The sequence below is a fragment of the Eulemur rufifrons genome, chromosome 2 (genome assembly GCF_041146395.1).
Source record: "Eulemur rufifrons isolate Redbay chromosome 2, OSU_ERuf_1, whole genome shotgun sequence".
NCBI lineage: Eukaryota > Metazoa > Chordata > Mammalia > Primates > Lemuridae > Eulemur > Eulemur rufifrons.
The window spans coordinates 92,184,384-92,201,101 of NC_090984.1; the positions used below are offsets into that span (position 1 = coordinate 92,184,384).

The 16,718-nt window shown below is 35.4% G+C and overlaps 1 protein-coding gene across 2 annotated transcripts in view; it reads right to left on the bottom strand.

Moving 5' to 3' along the window:
* SGPP1 (sphingosine-1-phosphate phosphatase 1) overlaps positions 1-16,718 on the bottom strand; it is a 35,462-nt gene that overhangs the window by 7,033 nt on the left and 11,711 nt on the right. Inside the window, exon 2 of one of the 2 annotated variants that reach the window (XM_069465048.1) lies at positions 3,732-3,821. The exons of the other annotated variant lie outside the window; for it this stretch is intronic. Within the exon in view, the coding sequence (XP_069321149.1) occupies positions 3,732-3,821 (90 nt within the window). The remainder of the gene's footprint in view (positions 1-3,731; positions 3,822-16,718) is intronic. 2 annotated transcript variants of the gene reach the window in all.

A 16,718-nucleotide genomic window follows, 5' to 3' on the forward strand; every position in this document is an offset into this window, starting at 1 on the left:
TGTATAGCTCTATGAATATTAAACTTAGATTGCGATAAAACTATAAAAATCTGCTTCCTTTTCTGTTTATTAATTATATTTATTGCTCCAGATAGTAAGGGCATATTGAACTTCCATCTAGTAGGACCATAGGACCAGAAGGAAGGAACAATCAAATTTAGGACACTGGAAGCTCTCTGAACCTTTAGTGATTCAGGGTGCTTACCGAGGTGGGGGGGGGGGAGATAAAAAACAAATTTAGGACATAAACATGATAGGTACACCATTGTGATATCAATAAAATGAATAACATTAAAATGTATAACAAAATAGTTTTAAGCATTAGAGCACAAAGTTTGCAATAAAGAAAATTAATGCTAAAGGTAACATAAAGAGTTCAAAATAGCACATTTCTAAAAGGAAATTGCAAGTAATTTTAGATGTTTCTGATTATAAATAATTTTATGCCCTAAAAGTTAATAATTACACATTTGAATGGAATATTCAGGGTTATCAAATTTATGGTAGAAGATATCAAATATTATAAATTCAATGAAGATTTATTTATATTAAATCTGGAATTTTCTCCTTTTCATTTATCCTGATCAGAAAACAGACCTAGAGAGGCTACTGATTTGCTTAGACTGGAATTCAGGTCTCCTGTCTCCTAGTGGATTTTTGTTTTTATTTTAGCTATAATATATTTCAGGTGTCCTGGTTTAAATTTCAATATGCCAATACGGTTTCTGACAACAAAATTTATTGTTGTAATGCATTGTCTTTAATTATAAAAGCATTATTAAGGATGTTTTTGAATTTTCTATTATCTTTAATTAAAAAACAAATTTAACTCATGCTTACTATAGAAAAACTAAAAAATACAGATAAACAACAAGAAGCAATTTTACTCAGCAATACCCACTGTTAAAATTCTTAGTGTTCACTGTTAGACTTTTCTCTATAACATGTTTGCTGTTTGGTTGGTTTGATTTTTATTTCTTGTTATAAAAATGGGTTTGAGAGGTATATACTTTAAGAGAGTGCTCCATATGCTTAAAATACCTTTCTAAAAATACTTTCTACACATACATATAAATATCTATTTTTATATATATAAATATTTGGTATAATTTGGGTAAATGCAATTATAACTTATTCATAATTTTACTAATACAGAAACATTAGAATTTGACAAGTACTCAATTTAGTAATAAAAATGGCTTGTATATTATTTTGAGAAATTAAATTTTGAGAGCCAGGATTGATAATAAATGAAGAAAATAGGTAATAATTTTTACTTTTATGGGGATTAAAAAAACCAATTTAGGAAAGTAGACAGATATTAAAAATAAGCTCAGGTGTTGTTTTTTATATTGAAACAGTAACAATAAACCATTTGGCAAATACTGAAAGATTCCTTATAAATTATTTATAACACATTATTAGAGCTCTCTTCTTCTTCTTCTTCTTTTTTTTTTAAATAATTAGTTGTCCAGATAATTTCTTTCTATTTTTAGTAGAGACAGGGTCTCACTCTTGCTCCAGCTGGTCTCGAACTCCTGAGCTCAAACGATCCATCCGCCTCGGCCTCCCAGAGTGCTAGGATTACAGGTGTGAGCCACCACGCCTGGCCTAGAGCTCTCTTCTTAATGTTAGTAAAGACATCAAGTTACACAATATGGTCTCTAAGAACCTTTAAGCAATTTGTAGGACAAACTCTGCCTAATTTCTTAATAATCAATGAAGATACTAATTATGTTTTAGAAAATAGTTCAAAATGCAGCTAATTACTAAAACATTAAAATATAGAAAAAAGTACAAATTGTGGAAGTATATTAGACCGATACTGTTAAAAAATGAGTACACTGTGGGTATAATTTCAAATACCAATTAGCATAACACAAATAAGAAGCTATGACCAGATGTGGTGGCTTACACCTGTAATCCTAGCACTCTGGCGGCCAAGGCATGAGGATTGCTTGGGCCCAGGAGTTTGCGGCTGCAGTGAGCTATAACGATGCCACTGCACTCTACCCAGGGCAACAGAGTGAGACTCTGTCTCAAAAAACAACAACAACAAAAAAGAAGCAATTCAACTATTATTAATCAAAACTTTATTACTAATCAAAAATATATAGCATGGAATTATAATTTACAATACTTGCAAATTACCCCTAATTTTACTTTTAAAAGAAAAATAAAAATTTGCAATACTGCACATAATTAAATTCAGTGCCTAGTCAATAAAAGTGGTAAGACATTCTATGAGACAAGATAGTCTTTGAATAAATAACTAGGGTTATCAGATTCATGATTTGAAAAATAATACATCAATATTGTTTTCACTTCAGCTGATTCAAGAAGAGATGTTATCTAGTATATAAAAAATGAACTAAATTCAGCCTGGATGGATATTTGACCAACCCACTAAACATTTCACTTTTTTTTTTAAAGAATAGTATCTTTGAGATTATATATTCAGTATAAAAAGATAGATTCTTATTCCTCTTTGTATGATAGTAATGAATCTAGGGATAAAATTATGTAATATCTTTTCCTCCAAGAAATACCAGGGATTCATTTTTTATCACTCAAAGATGCATAACCATTTGGTAGTTTTTAGAAGTGGTATTGCTAACTTTTACGGGTGGAAGGGAGTAACTTTAACAAGCCACAGAAAATAGATAAGATTTTCTTATGACAAATATTAGATTTCACATAAAAATATCACACTTATTCTGTTTATAAAAATGTAAAGATTAGTCAGAACTGTATGTAAATTCACAATTTGTATTAAATATAAATAATTATAAAAAGTCAAACACAAAGAATTTGTTTATTAAAATAGTGTTTGGGACTTCTGGAAATTTTAGGATTCCAAGAATTAGCTCATATCTCTCCTTTTTTCTGATCCTTTAGATGCTTTCAGAGACACCACCTTACATGCTGAGCATAAAACACACAGTTACTGTTCTCAGGGAACTTACAGTCTAGTGAGGGTGAAAGCACTCACGCCCTAGGAGACGGGCTGCCTCACAAGTCTTGAGGAAGGAAAGATGGGGAAGGGGCTAAGAACACTTATAGTGAGTGTTGAAGAATGAACCAGATGGTTAAGGCAAAGAAAGCAAAAGTTATAGCATTTTTGAAGTTTACGGAGGTAAGAAACACCCTTTGCGTTTGGGGACACATAAGTAATTCAGTATGGCATCATAACTGTTTTGGAAAGTCTACTAAACAGGAGACTGAATACTGAAGGGGCAGTGTCAAACTGGAAGTAAGGCTACTAATTAAGAAGCTATTGTAGTAACCCGGTCAAGATAAGAAGAAAAGTAGAGTTTAATATGTAAATACAAATGGTACCAAGATAGTTTAAGTTCACTTAGTGTCTAGTCACTAGGTCTTCAATGATACTTAAGAGCTCTCCTTGGTTTCCGTACTCACATTGTTGGTTTTGACTCAATGATAGGAAAGGAATAGAAGAGACTGCAAAGGAAAATAAAGCTGAGACTGGAAGGAGGAAGAAAGGTTATCCTGAGTATATAATGTCAGCTATTGTGATCGCTGGAAACTATTTCTATGAAAACATGATTACTACATTAACACTTCATAAAGCACCTAACAAAGTTAGAAGACTTACAATAACTATATTTTCTCATTTAGGTTTCATGTAAGCTTGCAAATAATTAAAAATCATAAAATTGTCTGTCAATGTCATAAAAAATAAAGCATGAAGAACACAATGTTTTCCTTACCAGAATGGAGTGCATTCCCATGTAAATTCTACTTAGGCAAACTAGAGAACACCAGCAGGCAATAAGAATCAGTCCATATAAAAGAGGATACTAAAGGAGGGGAGAAAAGTAAAATTAGTTAAACCAATAAGTTAGATATAAACAAGCAAATAAAAACCAAATCACTATACTATAAACTCCCTGAAAATAAAAACTATGTAATTTGATTCCCCATTATATTCCCAGCACCGAACCCTGAGCACAGCACATAGCAGACATTTAAGAAATACTTCTGCACAAATGAACAAATGAATGAAATCTCATGAGTCTACACCCTTTATTGAGGGAACTGGATCATTTCTGCAACTATAGTAAAAATTCAATTGCTAGCATTCTACAGGAGGAGGACAGGTAGGAGTCATACTTTTAATATGGCCTCCAAAATGAAAAAGCCTCAGGAAAAGCACCTGAATTTGATCCATATAAACGTCCTCATTTCCCTGGGGAGAAGAACTGGGAGTTTTCTCCCTCTCACTTCCATCAGTGACTGCTATCTGCAATTTGTGTTGATACTCCTCCTCCTTGGTTTCAATACTCAACACCCTGTACTAAGTTCTCCACTTCTGTCCCATCCACTAAAATTTCAAATGGTAACCAGTTTAACTGAGAAAATTTTTCATGGAATACTGGGAAAAGAAACCATAAAAAGGGAAAAGGTATAAATAAAGTGTAGACAACTCTTGGCATCAATGGCATTAGTGGAAGAGTTGGCTTTGAATGCCTTGCGATTACAGGGAAGCGGGAAAGGATAGATGGGCATGGTGGTAAGTTTGTAAAGGAAGATGAAGGGAGGGCACATTTAGGACAGTTTATGTCTGATGACTTCAAATTTCTCAACGAAATTGAAGCCAATGTGGTTGGGGAAGTGAGGTTGAAAAAGGGAGTAAGGGTTGTATGGTTGTAAAAAGAGTGGTAAAGATTTAGTACATGGTTTTTGGTTTTTGGTTTTTAAAGAGACACGACTGTCACTACTCTATGTTGCCCAGGCTGGGATACACCGGCAATTCACAGGTATGATCATAGCTCTCTGCAGCCCTGAACTCCTGGGCTCAAGTCACCCTCCTGCCTCAGCTACCTGAGTAGCTGGGACTACAGACAGAGTCTGTTTTGATTTGACTTCTCTACTACAGTTAACATGGCCCTCCAATTTCTTCTTGAAACTCTAAATACCCTTGATAATCATAGCTTCGCACTCTTCTCTCCTGGTTCTCCTTTCGTCACTTTTTTTTTCCTCATTTCTCACCCAAGAGTGTATCTTCCTATTCATGTTCCTCAAACCTAAGTATAAAGAAGGATTCTGTCCTTAGTAGTTATTGACAGTCTTACCTTTTCTGATTTTAAAACTACTACCTAGGCATGCTGAAGATCGACATTTCCCTGGTTTAAGAGCCATATATCGAACTCCTGCACATATCCACCTCGAGGTCTCCATGGAGCTAAACTCACTATACCTCAAACCAAGCCCATCATCCTATCACCCGAACTTGTTCCTCCTCTCATATTCCCTACTTAATTTGGAAACATCATAAACCACATAATCTAAATGAGAAGCATGGTTTGTCCTTCATTGCTCCCTTATTCCTTGTATTCAACCAATAACCAGGTTTCACTAATTTTATCTCCTAAATATTCCTTCATCTATCATCTCTTCTCCATCCCTACTTATACTGCTCTTGCTCACATCCTCCCAGTTTCTTTTCTAGGCTCTACCTATTTCTCCAGCCATTTTTCCACATGCATGAGGCAGACAGCCATGTAACCACACATGAGGTAAGTGCTATGATGGGAATATACTAAAAATTCAGAGGCAGCCTAGGGGTAAGCATTGAACTTCACTTAGGGATGTTAACAAAGCTTCCTAGATAAAGTAAGATTTAAGCTATCCTGAAAGATGAGTAGAATTTCATCAGAGAAATGAAGGAGTGAGGACAGGGCAAAAAAGATGGAGAGTATTACAAAGAGCAGGAACAACATGAACAAAGGCTTGTAAGAAATTGTAAGTATTGGCCGGGCGCGGTGGCTCACGCCTGTAATCCTAGCACTCTGGGAGGCCGAGGTGGGCAGATCGTTTGAGCTCAGGAGTTCGAGACCAGCCTGAGCAAGAGCGAGACCCCACCTCTACTAAAAATAGAAAGAAATTATATGGACAGCTAAAAATATATATAGAAAAAAAAAATTAGCCGGGCATGGTGGCGCATGCCTGTAGTCCCAGCTACTCGGGAGGCTGAGACAGGAGGATCGCTTGAGCTCAGGAGTTTGAGGTTGCTGTGAGCTAGGCTGACGCCACGGCACTCACTCTAGCCTGGGCAACAGAGTGAGACTCTGTCTCAAAAAAAAAAAAAAAAGAAATTGTAAGTATTAAATTTTCTGGGAGAATAAGCACTTTTATTCTTTTGGGGGTAGGTACTACATAGCAAGCATGAAAACATGCAAATTATGACATAAATATATACAAATTATATTACTATAATAAAATCTGATTAAGAAAATAAAAAGAGGATGGTGCTGAAAAACAGTAATGCCCATTAATATTTCTTGTGCTCTTCCTATATTTTCAGATTCACTTGCAGTAAGATTGGGGTCATGTGACTAGTTTTAGCCAATAAGCTGGGGGAAAGGTGATTTATACCATTTTCAATCATTTTTTGAACTCTCGCTTTCCTATAGATGTGACCCTGGGAAACCACATATTGAGATGCATCACAAGATGGGCAAACTTCCATCAGCCTGAGTCCCTGAGGTTCTAAGTCGACAGAGGTGTTTGCTACCTCATAATGGATAATGGATATGTAACACAAAGGAGATATAAGCTTTTGTTGTGTTAAGTCACTAAGATTTGGGGGTTATTACCACAGCATAACCAAGCCCATCTTAATAAAACAGAAACAGAAGTAGGATCATAAGTTTCAAAGTGTAAGTGGGCAGGTCACAGTATTAAATAGAAGATGGTCAGGGGAGGCTTCACTGAGAAGCTGAGAATTAAGACGCTGGTGAGAGTATCAGCCAGGCGTATATCTCAGGGAAGAACACACACCAGGCAGGGGAGTCAGCTAAAGCAAAGTTTCTAACGACGAAGTATGCCTGGCAAGGAGCAAAGAGAGCAAGTAGAAGAGGTCAGGAAAGTAATGGGGGGCTCTTAGGCCCACTGGAAGAAATCTGACTTCTATCGTGAATTAAATGGGGAGCCATTGCAGGGTTTTGAGTAGAGCAGTGTCATGATGGCTGCTAGGATGAGATTAATTATAAGGGAGCAAGGGTGAAAACAAGAAGACCAGTTAGGAGGTTGTTGGTATAATCTAGGTGAGAGGTAACAGTGGCTTCTATCTCTACTGCAGGCACTCAGGCCTTTTAAATTTTTCTGTAGGCCGGCCTGGGCAACATATTGAGACCCTGTCTCTAAAAATAAATTAATTAATTAAAAGTATATAAATAAGTTTTTTTGTTAATTTTTAAAAGCTGTTAATAGCAAAAAAGAGAGCCAATGGAAAAAAAAAAAAATCGTCCTAATGCCTCCCTCTTTCTATTTAGACCCCGTAAGGAAGTAAAAACGTACAGAATTACTGATGGGAGTTCATTATAAATAATAGATTGAAGAAAAAATCATTTACAGAGTCTCAGAAGAAAACTGATTTATGTGGAATTATCCTTTGCCAAGAAATGACAGAATTCACTACAAATGTATTAAATATATTTAAACCACTCCTTTCAGTCATCTTGGTTTGTCCTCTTTTTCTTCATGACTTCTTGGTGTGCCCCAGGGCCTAGTTCTAAGGATATTTCATTTCCCAGTCTATCTTCATTCCTTGATGAATTCATCCAATATAAGGGATTTATATACACTCCATATATTCATGAATAAATTTCTATCTCTAGCCTGGACTGCTCTCCTGAATTCCGGACTTGAATATCCACTGCCCAATTGATATTTCCACTTCAGTGTTTAATAGGCATCTCACATGTAACATGATCAAACTTGAACTTCTGATTTCTCCCCCATATCCCCATCCCACAAATGTATTGCTGCAGTTTTCTCCTTCCTAATACATCACTTCCCCACTGTTCCAGTCCTCAGGCCAAACACCTTGTTGTTATTCTTGGCTTGCTTTCTCGCATCTATCATCTAATCCATTAACAACATCAGTTATATCTTCAAAATACATCCAGTTGTTAACTGTAACTGTAATCCCCATGGTAACTACAATGAAAGTATCTTAACAATTATACACAAAAAAATAAATAAATAAATAAAAAGGGAATCCAATGGTATACTACAAAAAAATCAAATAAACACAAAAGAAGACAATAATGGAGAATTTTTTTTTTTTTAAAGAAATGGGGGTCTTACTCTGTCACCCGGGCTAGAGTGTAGTGGCATGATCATAGCTCACTGTAACCTTGAATTCCTGGGCTCAAGCTATCCTCCTGCCTCAGCCTTCTGAGTAGCCGGGACTATGGGCACACATCACCATGTCCAGCTAACTTTTTCATTTTTCATTTTTTTTTAGAAATGGGGTCTCACGTTGTTGCCCAGGCTAGTCTCAAATTCCTGGGTTCTAGTAATCCTCCTACCTCGGTTTCCTGAGTCACTGTAATTATAGGCCTGAGCCATTGTACCTGGCTCTAGTAATGGAAGAAATGAGGAACAAAGGGGTGTAAGATACACAGCAAACAAATAGCAAAATGACATAAGTCATTCCTTATCGATAATTACTTTAAACAAACGGTTTAAACTCCCCAATCAAAAGACAGAGATCGGCAGAATTGTTAAGAATAAATGATACAACCATATGTTGCCTAAAGAGACTCACTTTAAATACAAAGATACAAAAAAGTTGAACATAAATGATGGAAAAAGATATTCTACGCAAATAATAATAATCAAAAGAGAGCTTTGTGACTATACTAATATCAGACAAAATAGATTTCAAGTGAAAAACTATTTAAAAAGCCTTTTGACTCATTGCACCCCTGAAAGCAAGATGGGTTACCAACAGCTTACTGGAGCCACCCATAAAAATTTGGCCAGGGTTCTTGCCCTTGCCAAGTCTGCTCAAACAGTGAAGCCAGTATTACCCTGATAATAAAACCAGACAAAAATATCACAAAAGTAAATTACAGACAAGTATGCCTTATTAATTAATACCGATGCAAAAATCCTTTACAAAATATTAGCAGACCCAACTCAGCAACATATTATAAGGATTACGCACCATGACCCAGTGGGATTTATCCCAGGAATGCATGGGTAGTTTAACATAAGAAAATCAATCAATGCAATATACCACATTCATAGAACAAAGGGGGGAAAAAAATCACAGAATCATCCCAATTGATGCAGAAAAAGTACTTGCCAAGATCCAATCCCTTCATAATAAAAACACAACATTAGAAGGGAACTTTATCAACATGATGAAGGGTATCTATAAAATATCTACAGATAACATTATACTCAGTCGTGAAAGACTTAAAGCTTTCCCTCCAAACAAGGATACTCACCTCTAGCCACTGCTCTCTAACATTATATTAGAAGTTCTAGCCAGAGCAATTAGGCAAGAAAAAGAGATAAAAGATGTCTAAACTTACAAGGAAGAAGTAAAACTATGGTAATCTCTCTTTATCTGAGGTTTCACTTCTCATAGTTTCAGTTTCAGGTATCTGCAGTCAACTGTGGTCCAAAAATAAATAAGTACAGTACAATAAGATATTTTGAGAGAGAGAGAGAGAGAGAGACATTCACATAATTTTTATTATAGTATACTGTTATAATTGTTCTATTTTTTATTAGTTATTGTTGTTAACGTCTTACTGTGTACCTAACTTATGAATTAAACTTTACCATAGATATTTATGTATAGGAAAAAACATATTATATACAGAATTCAGTACTATCCACAGTTACAGGCATCTACTGGGGGTTAGTTGGAAAGTATTCCCTGCCAGTAAGGGGGGACTACTATATGTCTATATACAGATGACATGATCCTAAAAATAGAAAATCCCAAAGAACCTACACACACAAAAAAGACTAGTAGACTTAATGAATTCAAAGTTGTAGGGTATAAGATCAACACGTAAAAATCAGTTGTGTTTCTGTACACCAGCAATAAACAATCTGAAAAGAAAATTAAGAAAATTCCATTTTCAATATGATCCCAAAGAATAAAATGCCTAGGAATAAATTTAACCAAGGAAATGAAAGGCTTGCACCTTGAAAACTAAAAAACATTACTGAAAGAAATTAAAGACCTAATTAATGGAAAGACATCCCATTTCATAAATTAGAAGACTTAATATTGTTAAAATGATATTACTACCAAAACCATCTAGAGATTCAATGTAATCCATGTCAAAGTTCTAACCACATTTTTGCAGATATGGAAAAACCGACCCTCAAATTCAGGGAATTGCAAGAGGCCTTAAGCAGCCAAAAGAACATTGAAAAAGAGGAACAATGTTGGAGGACTCACACTTCCTGATTTCAAAATTTACATTAATCTGGCCAGGCACGGTGGCTCACGCCTGTATTCCTAGCACTCTGGGAGGCCGAGGTGGGAGGATCGTTTGAGCTCTGGAGTTCGAGACCAGCCTGAGCAAGAGCGAGACCCCATCTCTACTAAAAATAGAAAGAAATTATATGGACAGCTAAAAATATATATAGAAAAAATTAGCCGGGCATTGTGGTGCATGCCTATAGTCCCAGCTACTCGGGAGGCCGAGACAGGAGGATCCCTTGAGATCAGGAGTTTGAGGTTGCTGTGAGCTAGGCTGATGCCACGGCACTCACTCTAGCCTGGGCAACAGAGTGAGACTCTGTCTCAAAAAAAAAAAAAAAAAGAAAGAAAGAAAAGAAAAAAAATTTTTACATTAATCAAAACAGTGTGGTATTGGTGTAAGGACAGACATGCAGGCCAATGGAACAAAATTAGAAGTCCAAAAATAAAGTCATATATTTATGGCTAACTGGTTTTCAACAAGGGTGCTAAGACCATTCAATGGGGAAAGAATAGTCTCTTTAACAAATAGTGCTAGGACATCTAAATATCTATATGCAAAAGAATGAAGCTGGACTCCTACCTTATACTATATGCAAAAATAAAGTCAAACTGGGTTGACAACCTAAATATAAGAGCTAAAACCATAAAACTTTCAGGTCATATATTTAATAAGGGTCTAGGGCCAGGTGTGGTGGCTCATACCTATAATCCTAGCACTTTGGGAGGTCCAGGTAGGAGGATCAGTTGAGGCCAGGAGTTCGTGACCAGCCTAGGTAACATAGTGAGACCCTGTCACTACAAAAAAAAAGAAAAATTAGCCAGGCACAGTGGCTTACGCCTGTAGTCCCAGCTACTTGGGAGGCTGATGCAGGAGGATCAGCTGAGCCCAGGAGTTTGAGGTTGCAATGAGCTATGATGACACCAATGCACTCTAGCCCAGGCAACAGAGCAATATCCTGTCTCAAAAAATAAATAAATAATAAACAATAAGGGTCTAGTATACAGAATTTGTAAAGAATTCTTACAACTCAAAAACAAAAAGACAACCCAATTGAAAAATGGGCAAAAGATCTGAATAGACATTTCTCCAAAGAAGATACACATATGGCCAAACAGGCACATGAAAATATGCTAACACCTTATTCACTGGGGAATTGCAAATCAAAACCACTTCATATCCACTAGGATGGCAATAATAATAATTAACAAAAAGACTCCTTATTAGCATAGTGGCAAATAAAAAAAAGAAGCAAAACCATTTTTAAATAATAAAAAGAGAGAAAAAAGAGAAAAAAGACAAAGAAAATAACAAGTATTGGTAAGGATGCAGAGCAACTGGAACCCTTGTACATTGCTGTTGGGATGTAAAATGATACAGCTGCTTTGCAAAGCAGTTTAGCGGTTCCTCAAGAAGGTAAACATACAATGATCATATGACCCACATTTCCCCTAACTATATGCCCCCCTAAAGATGAAAACTGGTACTCAAACAAATACATGTACACACACCTTCATATCAGTTCTATTCGTAATAACCAAAAAATGGACATAGCCCAAATGTTCATCAACAAATGAATGAATAAACAAATTGTGGTACATACAGACAATGGAAGAATATTCAACGTAAAAGGAGTGAAGTACTGATACAAGCTACGATATGGATGAACCTCAAAAGCATTATACTAAGTGAATGAAGCCAGACATAAAGGGTCACACATTATATGATTACATTTATATGAAATATCCACAACAGGTAAATCCATAAAGCCATACAACGGTAACCAGGGGCCAGGGAGAAGGAGAAATGGGGAGCAACTGCTTAATGGGTATGGGGTGTCCTTCATGGTTGCACAACATTGTGACTGTACTAACTAGAGCTGAATTGTTCACTTCAAAATGATTAATTTTATGTTATGTAAATTTTATCTCCATTAACAAAAAGGAAAAAGAAAATAAATATATCCAGAATGTGACCACTTCTCACCATCTCTACCATTATCACCTGCTCTAAGCCACAAAAATTCCCTCCTGCTTGTATTACTATTATAACCTATTTTCTCTCCCTGCTTCCAACCTTGCTCCTCTGTGATCTAATTATTACTCCACAGTTAGAGATCATTTAAAAAAGTAAATCAGGCTGGGTGTGGTGGCTCACACCTGTAATCCCAGCACCTTGGGAGGCCAAGGCAGGAAGATCTTCCTGTCTTAACTCCTGACCTCCCTCAAGTGATCTTCCTGCCTTGGCCTCCCAAGGTGCTGGGATTATAGGTGTGGGTCACCGTGCCTGGCTTTATAATATATTTCATATCATAAACCACAATAAGGGAAGTACTATTTATTACTATCCTGGTTGATGTAATTTTACGTTAACAAAAGAGGATCCATGTTCCAATTTCTATTTCGGGCAAAGGATCTGTGAGGAAAGAAAGGAAGGCTACATGTTACAGCTTGTAATACATCAGAGCTGCAGGCAGGCCACAGCTTTCCAGGTAACAAATATCAACAAGAAATTCCTGATTCCCTCTCCAGAAACCAGACAAGAAATAAAAGAACCTTAGTAAATACAGACTTCCAGGCAGTTTCCAATTCATTAATAATTCTTCACTACCTACTAAAGTTTTTTTTTTTTAATCTATGGTCTCTTGGGTCATCTAGACCTATCTGCTACAAGGTTCCAGAAAACTTTTCCAATCAATGTCTAGTGTGGGTTCTGTGGAGATTTTTTTTCAATCCTTATTCAAACCCCCAGGCTAGGGAGTAAATCGAGTCTGCGGTGACGACAGCTCTGGAGCTGCCTCAGCGCTTCGGAAAGTAGAGTGGAGCACAGCTCATCAAGGACAGCAATTTTGAAAACACAAAAGGCACTGTGGTGGCAAATTCAAATTGTGCCTTTTCCACATTGGTAAATTAATTCTGTAAGGGCTCTAGCTTCTATTTTTTAAGAAGTCGGAATTAAGGGTGTTCTCTCTTTCCCCACGCTCTACCACAGCACCCTAACCAGCCTTTACTTCACTCTCTCCTTTTTTTCTGTTTCTACCTAATCCAATGCCTTATTTCTTACCCTTAATCTGGTTGGATGTTCTTAAATCTAGAATTCAATTCTAGGCAGATATTAGGAGAGATGGACAGAGATTTATTCTTTACTGAACTGTTAATAAAGTAATTTTTATTTAATATACAACTTACTATGTACCAGGCACTATTTCTAAGAGCTTTACAAATATTAACTCATCAGAACAACCTTACGGGGTAGGTATTCCAATTTACCTCATTTTACAGATGAAACTGAGGCACAGAGGGCTCAAGTTTTTATCCAAGACCAACTAGGTATTAAGTTATGGATCTATGATTCAAATACAGGAAGTCTGACTTCTGAGTCTGAGCTCTTTACTACTCTACTATGCTGCCCTTCATGTATAAAGTTGTTCAAAGTATGTTGTCTGTTTAATTTCTTTTATCCTTAGGATCAAGCAAAGTATCACTCAAATATTTTTTAAGTGTTTCTTAGAATGGAGGCTAGTTCAAATTTTGTTGAATTAGCGGTAGAAGAGATCTTACAGATATTAATTCCATCCCCCTCTTTACAGATAAACAGACCTAGGAATGCTAAATAACATTTAGTATTATTAATATATTCTACTGACCTAGTCTAACGCCTTTTCCAGTTTACCATGCTTCTTACTTTACACTTTTATCACTACACCAATAGGTAATAATTTTAAGTTTAGCAAGGATTCTTAGTTTTTATTTTCTTTTTCTTAGAGAATGTTGAGTTTTACCTGCTGCATTTATGTATTTCCTCTAATAAGAATGTTTTTACTGAAATTAAATCTTTAGATCTTGTCAAAAGAGTTGAAAGTACAAATTACAATTCTTTCACATTACTTTCAAATATATAAAAATTATCAAACCCCAAACAGATCACATGATTTCCTAGATGCTTTTAATTTCATACCATTATCTAGTCTTCTGGGAAGAGGCTTAAAAAAAAAAAAATCATACCTCTACCTAATCTTTTCATTGTACCTCCTTGATTACAGAAAACTAAACTTTTCCTTCAGTTATTCTACCAACTGGTTTTATTCTTCCTGTTTTCCTTAACTATTTATCATACATAATCAGGATTACTAATATTTTGTATATTGTGGGATTTTCCATTCACATTCATTGAAGTTAGTAAAATAGGTCAATAAAATGACTTACAATTAAAACAATTAGTAAAACTGTCTTTAACAGAATTTAATATTTTCACAGTAACTTAAATATGGGACGAAGGCAGGCATAGGAAAAAATTTCTATTTTGAATTCTAGGAATGAATAGTATATATGTAAACAATGGATGACACCAATGACATGTTGCTAGAATGAAAATTGATACAACCTTTCTGGAAAGCATTTTGTCAATATATAAAAGAACTCTAAATGTTCATATACATTTACCCAGCAATTCTAGAATTCTATATTAAGTACATAGAAATGTGGATAAGAATTCATATTTTTAAGGATTTATCAAACAAATTTATACTATGCAATAATTAATAATCAATATTTATTGATTATATACAGTAGTTAAACAATGTAGGTTTTTGGAGCTGCATAGACTTGGCTATCACCATTTACTACATGCATTTATTGGAACTCTAAAAATGTAAATAACAGAAACCAATTTAAATTACTTTAAGAAAAAAGGAAATGTATTAAAAGGCTACATTATATCTCACAGAATACTCAGGTGGAATGAGGCTAAGCCGAGAAAAGAAACTGCAACTATAAACTAGGTGGTCACAGAACCACTTCTTCTTTTTAGATTTCCATTTCATTTTTCTTTTTCTGCAGACCAGCTTCTCTGCTTTTTAGTCCACGGGGCAGATGAAGCCTTCTGAATTTATTTCTTCATTGAGGAAACCAGTCCAGACTCCGTACCTATTCTCAATTCCTAAGGGACAAGATCATACAGAGAAGATATGGCTGTCCTACAGGTAAGGGAGCTGTTAGAGGGTTATAAACTAGGAACACTCCCCGAAAGGTATCTATTTCTTCAGTTGTGGGACCATCGGCTAGTCACATAATCTCTTTACATCTCAGTTTCCTCATCTATAAATGGGGATAATAAAATCTATAATAATCATAATCTTACAGTATAAAAACTATTTTGTAGGAATATAAAAATATTTCACTCATTAAGAATGTTTTCTAGGAATCTTTATTAATGGGAAAATTTATGACATATTACTCAGGGTTCTCCAGAGAAACAGAACCAATAGGATGTGTATATATACATATAGGGAGAAAAATTTATTTTAAGGAATTGGTTCATGCAATTGTAGAGGCTACCAAGTCCAGAATCTGCAGGGCAGGCCAACAGGCTGAAGACCCAGAAAAGAGTTAATGTTGTAGCTCAAGTCCGAATTAAATTTGCTGACAGAATTCCCTGTTCTTGGAGGAGGTCAGTCTTTTTTTTCTTTTTCTTCTTCTTTTCTTTTTTGTAATATCATCTTAGGTGGTAAAGGCCTTTTTTTTCTTAAGGCCTTCAATGAATTGGATAAGGCCTCTCCACATTATGGAAAGTAATCTGCTTTACTCAAAGTCTACTTATTTAAACGTTAATCTCACCTAAAAAAACACTTCCACATCCCTATAATCTAGCCGTTAGGATTAAAAAAATAAAAATAAATTTAAAATACCTTCACAGAAACATCTAGAATAGTGATAGACTAAAAATCCTGGTCAAGTTGACACATAAAATTAATCATCACACATAATATTAAATTAAAATTAAAAAAGGATAAACTCCATATGTAATATGGTCCCAGTTATTTTCAAATTGTAAGGAAATACCAAAAAAAGTTAACACTAGCTATTTCTTATTCTTTTATTTTCCAAGTTTTCATAAGTTTCAGTACTTATCTTGCTTGTCCTCTTAGCAGAATTTAACAATCTTAACCACTTCTCTTTTCTAGAAATACGCTCTTTTCTACTTTCCCTTCTAGTTTCCCTCTATAGTATTAATATAATATTTTTATGATGCTGTCCAATCTACATCCCTTTCTTCTTTGGGATTTCAACATTCAAGATTAGGGCATTCAGGATTGTGTCTTTTGGGATAATGTCCCAAACCTGTCATAGCTATTCGGCTCTGCTGTTGGAGCACGAAAGCAGCCACAGACAATGTATAAAGGAATGGACATGGCTGTGTTTCCATATGCTTTATTTATAGACACTAAAATTTTGAATTTCATATAATGTTCTTATGTCACAAAATATTCTTCTTTTGACTTTTTTCAACAATTTAAAAACCATTAAAAACCATTCATACTTCATGGGTCATACAAAAACAGGCAGCAGGCCCTTGTTTGTAGATATCTGATCTAGGTTACCATCATTTTTCCCCTGGACTTGTACAGTAACTTCCTCCCTATCTCCAGTGTTGCTTCCCCCTGGTCTGTCTTCCATA